The sequence below is a fragment of the Tupaia chinensis genome, unplaced genomic scaffold, assembly GCF_000334495.1.
Source record: "Tupaia chinensis unplaced genomic scaffold, TupChi_1.0 Scaffold000037_5, whole genome shotgun sequence".
Taxonomy (NCBI): domain Eukaryota; kingdom Metazoa; phylum Chordata; class Mammalia; order Scandentia; family Tupaiidae; genus Tupaia; species Tupaia belangeri.
Window position 1 is genome coordinate 288068 of NW_006159488.1, and position 10784 is coordinate 298851.

General features: G+C 39.1%; 1 protein-coding gene across 1 annotated transcript in view; it reads right to left on the reverse strand.

Moving 5' to 3' along the window:
- LOC102486911 (S-formylglutathione hydrolase) overlaps positions 1-9750 on the reverse strand; it is a 25862-nt gene extending 16112 nt beyond the window's left edge. Inside the window, exons 1-4 of the mRNA XM_006140645.3 lie at positions 9624-9750; positions 8263-8337; positions 4731-4819; positions 208-306 (exon numbers count right to left, since the gene is read on the reverse strand). Of these exons, the coding sequence (XP_006140707.1) occupies positions 208-306; positions 4731-4819; positions 8263-8330 (256 nt within the window). The 5' untranslated portion in view covers positions 8331-8337; positions 9624-9750. The remainder of the gene's footprint in view (positions 1-207; positions 307-4730; positions 4820-8262; positions 8338-9623) is intronic.
- Positions 9751-10784: the final 1034 nt, after the last annotated feature.

A 10784-nucleotide genomic window follows, 5' to 3' on the forward strand; every position in this document is an offset into this window, starting at 1 on the left:
GCCGCAATCCCTTCTTCTCCATTCTCCTCTCAGGATCCTGGGCATGCACACACACGCGCCCGGCGTGAGTTTTAAGTCACCGGGTCCAGGACGCGAACTGTGGTCGACCACGTGGGAGTCCAGCGACATAGCCATTATGCTAACTGCTGGTTCCTCACTCTTAAAGATTTATATTTTGTAAAGTATCTTTGGAATAAGAATACTTACGAGGGCTGGTATCTGGAGCAATGACGATAAGACCGTGTTCTGAGGCTGCTTGATGATAACCAGATTTTGAAATAAAATTTTGTTCTGTGCAAGTTAAACCTGAAGATCAAAAACATTGTTACTTCATGCTATACTGTGAAGGATATAAATGTTCATCTTTTCTACAATATAGGAAAACAAGCTTGCTTTGCATTATTTTCAAAACTGTTTTTTAAATTTAGAAATAATTCTAAATAAACCACTAAAGTTCCTTTTCCTAACCTAAAAACTGTCTTACATTAAATGATTCCGTAAGTGTCCTTTTAAAGTCACTCACTAAAGTTTTAACTACTAAAACCTTTGGAAACTGAGAATTTTTTCAAACTGTGGAATGCCAATATTAAAATCACCCTGAGAGGTAATCAAACATGCTAATTATACATTTTACTATTTCTGCATCAGAAATGACATGAACCTAAATGCTCAGAGTGAGACAATCCTATGACCATAAGACAACATCTTAATATTTAATATTTATACATAAAGGTAGTTCTCAGCAACAAATTTCAAGTTAAACATCTTTGTGTTTCTCACTGAAAAAGAAATTAATGATGACCATATACCTTCTTTGAGTTTTAGTCCCAGTTTTTTGGAATTGTTTCTGTCATTTTTCCTAGCTCTATCCTTTACAGTCATGTGATAGAGGAGATACCCTAATTCTTTTACTATAGGTACCTAATACTAATATTAGTAACAGGCAATATAATGATGTGAGAATGGCCAAGAATGACATGGCAATAGACGCCTGAGCTAAATCCATCTAATCCACAATCCCAAATATCCCACTACATCTGATACTAAGCACTATCAAATCTTATTGATAATCATGACACAATATGAATTAACTGTGGAACATGTTTACAGTTGTGAATTATCCCAATATAGCCAGTACAGTGACTTATGAAGCAGTTACCTATAAACATCTTACAGTAATAAATCATTGTAAGCACAAAGTCACTCATATCACCAGATAAATGTATTATGGGATTTATGGCAAATAACTGTTAAGGACATACAGATTTTTTTTTTTTTTTGAGAGATTTTCACTGTAGGGCACATGCGCTCTCCACACAGACAGAGAGAGACATAGAGACAGAAAGCGAGAAATCACCCCCCAGGGGGGATGGTCATGCCGCAATCCCTTCTCCTCCATTCTCCTCTAGGGATCTTGGGCACGCACGCACATGAGTCCAGCGTGAGTTTCAAGCCACCGGGTCCGGGACGCGAACCGCGGTCGACTACGTGGGAGTCCAGCGACATAGCCATTACGCTAACTGCTGGTTCCCAGGACATACAGATTTTCACCAATCATGGCAGGAGAACAAGATCACTGTTTTGTCTACATGTTCCATTGCAGTACATCTTCTAGAGACATTGGAGCCATACAATGATACAGAACTGCCCCAAACTCTAAGAACAAGTCAACAATTTTGCTGACTGAATGTAAACACTCTCAAAGGTGTAAGGATAATAACATAAAAAGTATGGGTTTTAGTTTTCAGACAAGATCTGAACGTGAATATTCTAAGACCTTAGTCCTTTCATTTGAAAAATAGGGATAGTATTATCTATTTCAACCTTTTAAGAAGATTAAATGTGATAACGTATTAAGATCCTCGAATTGTGTCTGGGACACAGTGCACAGTGTCTTGCATCTAAGAAATGTAAATCTTTGTATCTAAAAAAAAAAATTGTATCTAACAGAAAAATTTGTGTTTCTAGTTAGGACACAAATTCTTTGACAAAAATAGTAGGGAGTAAATTATAGACTCATTAAAGATGATTCTAGAAAGATTACTTTCAGGAATATAGTTACTAAATAAAATCAACTTGAACATTTAGTTATTTTACATGAAGAGTAATTTTTTGGTAACAACTTGAGGTATAAGTAACATATCATACAATCCACCCATGTAAATACTACAATTCAATGACTAATTAGTATAGTTACTGTGATGCCACCATTGCCTATCTAATTTTAAAAAGTTGTAATCACTCCAAAAAGAAATCTGTACCTGTTAGCAGTCACTTCCCATTTTATCCCAACCCCAGGCAAATACTAGTTTACTTTCTGTTCTATGGATTTGCCTAAATGTCTAAGCATTTCCCAGAAATAAACTTGAGTAATATATGGTCTTTTGTGAATAGCTTCTTTAGTTCAAGCATAATGCTTTTAAGGTGCATCCATGTTGTAGTATGTATGAGGAGTTCATTGCTTTTTGTTGCTGAAGAATACTTCATATATGGACACACCAAATTTTATTTATAACTTCATGAACATTTGGTTTATTTCCACTTTTTGGCTATTATAAAAAATTTGCCATGACTATTCAAGGGCAAGTGTTTTTAGTTCTCTTAGATACAAAACTAACAAGGGATGATAATCACCTTGACATACAAAAGTTATAAAACACTACGCAGGAATTTCAGTTCAATGCTTTAATTTCAATTTAATTTGTCAATTTTAGCTATGTAACAACTGAAGTAATCTATTACTATTTTCCTTCACCTTACTGAGAAGTAAAATTTCTGAAATTCTTTTGCCATCATTTCTCAAGTATACTGATCAGGAAATCTTACCTTTTTTTCTGATAATCAAGCCTTAACTTCCAAGGTCTATCTGATCTTCAGAATCTCACTAAGGAACTGTCTTGTCATTTCATGTAAACAAACAAAAATTCTATATTTTATACTCAAAGATCAGATGAGATGTCTTGACATATTTAAAACTTAATTAAGAATTTAGGGCTTTACTATTACACTAATAATATCTATTATATAATACTCTGGTACTTCTGATCTGTGCTATTATTTCTTAACCAAGAGGTAGGACCTAAGTGCCTCTCATCAGAAATACAATGCAACAAGAGGAGAAAAGACTGAATATGGCTCTGGAACATGAGTTGGAAAATGTGTTCACCCTCCTATTATTAAGTAACCTCGTGCAGTATTTAGTTTTCTATTCCATAGATTATATGATTTCTAAAATCCTCTTTACACCATATTATGTTTTCTAAAACATTTAACTACCTAATTTTGTTGTTGTTTTTGTCAATACCTAGTATTCTTCTAGCAAAGTCAGTGTACTTCATTCAATGACAGAAATGCTTGTTGAGTTAAAATTAGACACATACTTAATGTTTTATGTTTTAAAATGAAAGATTGAGGGCCAGTAGGTGGCATGGTGGTTAAGGTGCTAGACTCCCATATGGCCAATTCTGGTACAAATCCCAGATCTGGAGGCTTGCTTTCTCACTTTCACTCTGTTTCTCTCTTTGATGAGCATATATACTATATAACAAATTAAAAAAAATAATAATAATGATAAATCATTCTTAAAAAATAATGAAAGATTGGTATTTGGGGCTTATCCTTAATGAAACACAAGGAAGGAAAGATTTATTAAATCAATGTTGTAAAAACCAATTTAAAACAACAAAATTAAAATAACACTCCATGTCACAATTTGATTGCTATAATTTTGTCCTTGCAATGTTTGCTTCTAAAAATGGAGTATTGGGACCAGCAGGTGGCATGCTGGTTAAGGCGCTGGACACCCCCACAGGACTGAACATGGTTCGAGTTCCGAACCTGGTGGCTTGCTTTCTTATTTTCCCTCCCTCTCTTTCTGTGTATCTCTTTCTGGTCAGATTAAAAAAGGCAAATGAATAAATTAAGTTAAATTAAATAATTCTTTTTAAAAAATGGAGTATCAACATCTTGTGAAAGAAGTTAGTACGGATGTCAAAAACTCTTGGTGTTAAATTTTTAGTCTCTGGGACCAGGAGTTGGTGTAAAGGCTATGTCACTGAACTCCCATGTAGCTGACCACGTTTTGAGTCCCGGACCCGGTGGCTTAAAGCTCATGCAGGGAGCACGTGCATGCGTGCCCAAGATTCCGGGAGGAGAATGGAGGAGAAGGGATTGCAGCATGGCCATCCCCCCCGGGGGGTGATTTTTCACTTTCTATCTCTCTGTCTCTCTCTGTCTGTCTGGCGAGCGCACACGCCCTATAGCAAAAACCTTTAAAAAAAAAAAAGAAGTATTATTGTTTTGTGACTTTCCATATCACTGCCAGAAAAGCCCTACCGAGTCCAATGAAAGTAGTCTAGACAACACTGTAAGAAGTTACTTGTCTGTGGTTTCTAATAAGTGTATCATGGTGTCCTGGTTTCAGTCCAGCTGACTGGTAAAGTTTCTGCCAACTCCAGATATGATTGGGAAGGTACACATTAAGTAAATAACTCTTACAAACCCTTTCCATTGAGTCCAGACCTTTCTATTATCTGGTAAGTTACTTGGCTTAATTGAAAAAGAAGTGAAATAAATATAATTCAGTAATTCTGAAATTATTCTCAGGATAAAGTAACAACCCCTCAATTCCTTTATAAACATCTCAGAGAGCACACCAAAAAGTCAAGATAAAAGGGTAAGATAAAAAGAAAAAGAAATTTCTTTATAAAACTCAAATACAAAACACTTACCAGACAGCCAATATAGTGCAGGGCACTTTCCAGTTTCTGCCTTTGGTGGTAAGTAGACAGCAAATTTCATTTTGCACTTCAGTTCAGCACTGTAATTTTAATAACAAAATATTAATATGTCTCATTAATAAAGAAACAAAACAACTAAGCACTATGTAAAAAGTAAGATATAGAAAAGGTCCAAAATAAGTGATTCCATGAACATGTAAGGGATATACTAAAATTTCTCTGTCCCTTAAAGAAAGAACGGGGCTGGGATCAGCAGGTGGTGTAATGGTTACACCACTGGACTTCCACATAGTTGACAGCAGTTTAAGTCCTGGACCTGGTATCTTAAAACTCATGCCAGGCATATGTGCATATGTGCCCCAAATCCCACGAGGAGAATGGAGAAGGGATTGCGGCATAGCCATACCCCCCACCCCCACTCCCGTGGGTGATCTCTTGCTTTCTGTCTTTCTGTCTCTCTGTCTCTGTCTGTCCCTCCAGTGAGTGCATGTGGCCTGTGGCAAAAATCTCTTAAAAAAAAAAGAAAAGAAAAAAAAGAAAAAATGGGGCTAATTTATCATACTGACCTATTAATCAACACAACAAGCCTATGCTTTGCATAGCACATTCTTGGCAGAAGAAATAAAATAAATAAATAAATATAGAGCCAACTGGTGGTGAGGGTTAAGGCAGCTGGATCCCACATACCCAGCTGAGTAATCTGAGCCTCAGACAAAGCGGCGCAAAAAACCTGCCAGGAGCATATGTGTGTGTGTGTGTGTGCCCAAAACCCAAGGAGATGAGTGGATGAGGAGGGATTGCAGTGCCCGCCCCCTCCTCTTAGATCTCTGCTGAATTCATGTGCCCTATAATAAAAAAAGACAAGAACAAAAAAGAAAAATACACTGAGTGCATGCGCACATGTGCCCAACAGCCTGAAAAGAGGGGGACATGAAGAAAGGATTGTCACATGACCATTCTCTGTGGAGGGTGCTTTCTCACTTTCCCTGTCTCTGTTTCTTTCTGGCAAATCTACATGCCCTCTGATAAATTTTAAAAAAAAGAAAAAGAAAAAGAGCAATTCTCTATATAGCACTTACAGTATTAAAGGAAAAAACTTGTTTCTTAAGAGATGTAGCAAATAAATTTTTACAAAATATATTCTAAAGTATCTTAAATGCAAGTTTGCTAATGAGCACTAAAGTGCACCATGTATCTGTTTTGCCTTATTCCACTTTCTAGGAAGTTCAATATTACAAACTAACCCTTCCACTGAGGTCTATGATTTCTACCAAATTTTATATTTCTCAATGCTTTCGTTATTTAGTTCCTGAATGTTTTTAATAGCATCATTCTCTGATGTCAGAGGTCAGTATTTTCGTGTATGCTTCTGACATTAATAGCAGTATTTTGGTCAATGTGTTTCCTCCAGTCCTTTCTTCTTCTTTTTCCCATAGCTATCTATCTTAAATGTCTAAATGTCTATCTTTTAAATTAGAGCTTTAAATAAATGTCTAGTCATCTTTAGCTGTCTACTCCTATTCAAGAGTAAAACACTAAAAGTCTAATTGAAAGCACTGAGTCTGGGGGTGGGGTTCTCAATCACTGCTTCATTATAGACTGATACCTGGCTAGATCATCTTGTTGGCAAATCTCAGTATCTTGAGACCTCCTTTGAGACAGTAAAATTTTCCACAGGAAAACTTTTCAAGAAAATATAAGCCTAATTCCCCAAATTTCAAAAGCTAGTGAGAGAAATTCAATGCACAAACTTTTACTTAATTCATTTGTAACATAATACCTCCTACCAATTGCTCCTGTTATTCCCTAATACAGACTCTCTGTTTATCTTCTCCAGAGAATAAACCTCCAAACTTTTGAAGAATTGGGATAGGCAGTGGCCTGAGAGCAGAGAAAGTTAGGATAATCTGGGATCTATTTGCTTTTTAAAATGAGCTTTCAGCACCAGCACGTAGCATGGTGATTAAGGTGCTGGATTCCCATGGCCAACTGTGGTTGGAGTTCTGGACCTAGCAGCTTGCTTTCTCACTTTACCTCTCTTCTTTTTCTGTCTCTATCTGGTAAGCATATGAGCCCTATAGCAAATCAAAAAATAATAATAATCACTAAAATTAAATAATTTTTTTTTTGGAGAGGTTTTTTGCTATAGGGCGCGTGCGCTCGCCAGACAGACAGAGAGAAAGAGACAGAAAGCGAGAAATCACCCCCCAGTGGGGATGGTCACGCCGCAATCCCTTCTCCTCCATTCTCCTCTCGGGATCTTGGGCGCGTACACACACGCACCCGGCATGGGTTTTAAGCCACCGGGTCCGGGACACGAACCACGGTCGACTACGTGGCAGTCCAGCGACATAGCATTACACTAACTGCTGGTTCCCAATAATTTTTTAAATATTAGCTTTCAACTAATCTTTGAGCTCCATTGTTATCCTTACTTCCAGATATAACTCATACCTCCAATTCCTAAACTGTGTAATTTCTCAGCTTTTTGTTTTGTTTTGTTTTTAGAGAGATTTTTGCTATTGGGCATGAGCAGTCATAGGAAAGACAGAAAGAAACAAGAACAGAAAGCAAGAAATCACCCCTGGGGAGATGATTTCCACGCAGCAGCAATCCCTTCTCCTCCATTCTCCACTTCAGATCGTGGGTGCACAGTCACATGTGCCTGGTGTGAGTTTCAAGCTACTAGGTCCAGGACTCGTAGCTTGACTATGTAGAGTCCAGTGACATAACCATTATGCTATCTGCTGGTCCCCATTTCTTTTTTTCTTTGGAGAGGTTTTTGCTACAGGGCGCATGTACTTAGCCAGAAAGACAGAGAGAGACAGAGAGACAGAAAGCGAGAAATCACCCCCCAGGGGTGATGGCCATACTGCAATCCCTTCTCCTCCATTATCCTTTTGAGATCTTGGGCATGCATGCACATGCGCCCGGCATGAGTTTAAGTCACCGGGTCCAGTACTTGAAGTGCGGTCAACTACGTGGGAGTCCAGCGACATAGCTATTACACTAACTGCTGGTAACCTGGTCCCCATTACTCAGCTTTTTCTTGATGTTTAAAATTTCATTTTCTAAGTGAAATGTACTTATCCATCTGTTTTTCTGCTTCCAAAATATTGTTCTTAGTTCCTGTCCCCTGCTTCTGTATGCCAGGCAGCAATGGTAAATGCACTTGCTAAATCGGCCATCTTTACCAAGGAGGTAGTGTCTTTTTTACATGAAAGATCCCCAAAGACACTGTTCCCAGAATTTTTAATGGAACATAAGCACTTCACAAAGTTTCAAAAGAATACCCAGTCAAGAAACTTCTATGTTCAGACTCTTCCTTACTCAAGTCAAATCCATAGCAAATTAAGTCTACGGTAAAGTTGTCAAATAGATAACCACAAAGAAAAAGTAAGCAGGTTTAAAAGTGAAATGAAGTACCATAATATCCAGACAAAGGTTTACAAACAAAAAAAAAAAAATACAAACAAAAAAGGCAAGGAAAAATATCCAAAATTTTATCTTCCTAACTGTTTACCTGTCATGTTCAAAAACTTTCTGGAATCCTCCAAAACACTTGTTGATGGAAATCTGTTTTAAAGCCATTCTTCTCCTATTAATAAAGATTAATCTCATTAATTTTCAGAGAATTAGTTCCTGAAAACCTTGAAACAAACTATTTGTTTTCATGAAAAATGTGTATTATGGCAAAATTTCAGATTTAAAAAAACAATGCACCGAAGTGTGCTTGTACTTTCATTCTATTTTTCCATGAATGTTTTGAAATACCCTCATAATGGCATCAACCTTGAAGAGAATTGCACAATAAACCATAACAGATTGCAGTTCATTTTGGTCACATACTGGTTCTCAACTACTGACCTGACAGCCCAGTGGCATTAGTTCTCTATGCCTGCAGCAGCCAGGGAGGGTGATCAGGCATTTCTCATTTGCTAATTAATGTGAGCTCGCTGGTGTTTTTAAACTAACAGAATGTATACTTAGCACTACTGAAATATACACTTATTAATGGTTATGTAAGTAACTTTTATGTTAATGTGCCTTTTACCATAATTTTAAAAAACAAAATAAAAATGGCTAACAATTTCACATAGGTCATATTTAAAATATGGCCCACAAACATTACCTACTATTTTTCCTGTAATCTGGAATGTTCTCCTTCAAGCTCAGCTCAAATGTCATCTCCCTGACCACCCCACTAGATGAGCTCCAACCCCTCTACAGAACTGAGGGCACCTAAAAACTGGAACATACTTAACCAACTTTAAAGAGGCGGGCTCTCCCTCGGAACCCCCTGATGCACATTCCTGGCACACCATTGGGTGACTAGTCATACCGGAAGACAGGCACAGTCTAGGACTATCAGCTGGTTTCCAGCCCTCTGAAAAAGGCGCCTCTGGGTACTATTAATGTATTCAGGCCTGTTTCCCCAATATGAAGGGGGAATTGTCTTTGTAAAAAATTTTTTAAAAGTATACAAAAGGACTTTAAAAAGTTTTCGAAAAAATAAATTTGCATACTAATTTATTCTTGTAAAAAAATTGTTGAAACGCATGCTGAGTGAGTTTTTCATAATACGTGTTTTCCATGAACTCTTTGAAGATCCCTAGTAAAATGCAGCAGGCAGAAGCTGAGCAAATGCAGCAGGATGCAGCCCGCCAGAGCGCCCCAGGTTACACATTGCAGGATCCAGGCGGGCTGGAGTTGCTGCGACGCTCCATGGGACAAGGTCCTCGGCCTCCTGCCACGCTCGGTCCCTGGCCCGCCGTCTCCGCGCTAGAACCTGCAAACATCTGCACTTGGGCTTTGGCGTCCGCCGGAACAGGCCCCGCAGCATGCAGCTACAGCCCAAAACGACTGTGAGCCCACGGAACCTACCTGAGACAGCCACAGCAGGTAGAACAGCCACTGCAGGAAGGGAAAGGCGGGGCCTCAACATGGCCGCTGGGGGCCCCGCCCTCCACAGGTACCGCCCACTCGCGGAGCTTACCGCGACCGGCCTCAGCGGCCACGCCCCCTCTGCCCCGCCCCTCGTCCGCCGCCAACTTCCCGACAGCCCCTGCGCCCGCAGCCCGTCCATTTCCGGCTGTTCGCGGCATCTCCTGTACCTTGTGTCTGTCAGGGTCAGAGGGAACGGCCTTTGAAGTGAGGCCCGGTCGTCGAGTGTGGGACCAGCTCGCTACAGCCACCCAGACTCAGCCACCCAGACTCTCCAGGAGAGACGTTAGTAAGCCTGAGGTATGGCTTCCCTTAAATTGTGGAAAGGATTTCCGTATCACTTTCTTGGAAGTCAGGATTTCCATATCACTTTCTCTGAAGTCACTGAGAAAGCAGGGCATAAGTTCACATTCTTCCTGTCGTCCTGGGTCTTCCTAGGTCATTTACTTGATAGGCGGAGTCAAACGAGTCACTTGTGGGACACAGATAACGGTTTTTTTATCTGTTGATGAAGATGCGTATAGTATGATCAACTAGCCTGGACTTTGGTGTGCATCATGCTTGGAAAAGTCTCTTTACAGTCTAAATGATGTATAGCCATTGAATGTATGAATAATAATTTAATGAATTAAAAAAGAGTCACTTTAGGATCTCCACTGCTAGACACACCATTGGGAGCTCCAGCAATGTCCCTTTTTTCTTCCCTCAATAAAAGTTGTACTAAGTAGCTGGTGGATGATTTATAGCCAGTATTCCCTTAACTATTTCGTCTCTGATTTAAACAAACTGATTGAGAGTGCACTTTGCCTGTTGAGAAAGTTAAGTGTAATTTCCAAAGGGCCCACATTTTTTCACCAACAGACTGTCAGACTGTAAACACACAATTTGACGGTTTGGGCTGGCTTCACGGGCATGCAGTCTGCATTCACACAGGGCTCCTAGATTAGGGACTGCTCTTGATTTTATTCTCAACAATTTTTGATTGCAGGTACCTAAATTTCCACTTTGTACTGGGAGACTTGCCACTTCTGTAGCTAGTCTTGCTGAAAGAATGGCAGGTGCAGTGACCTTTATGTATACAGACGTAAATACCGGTAAGCT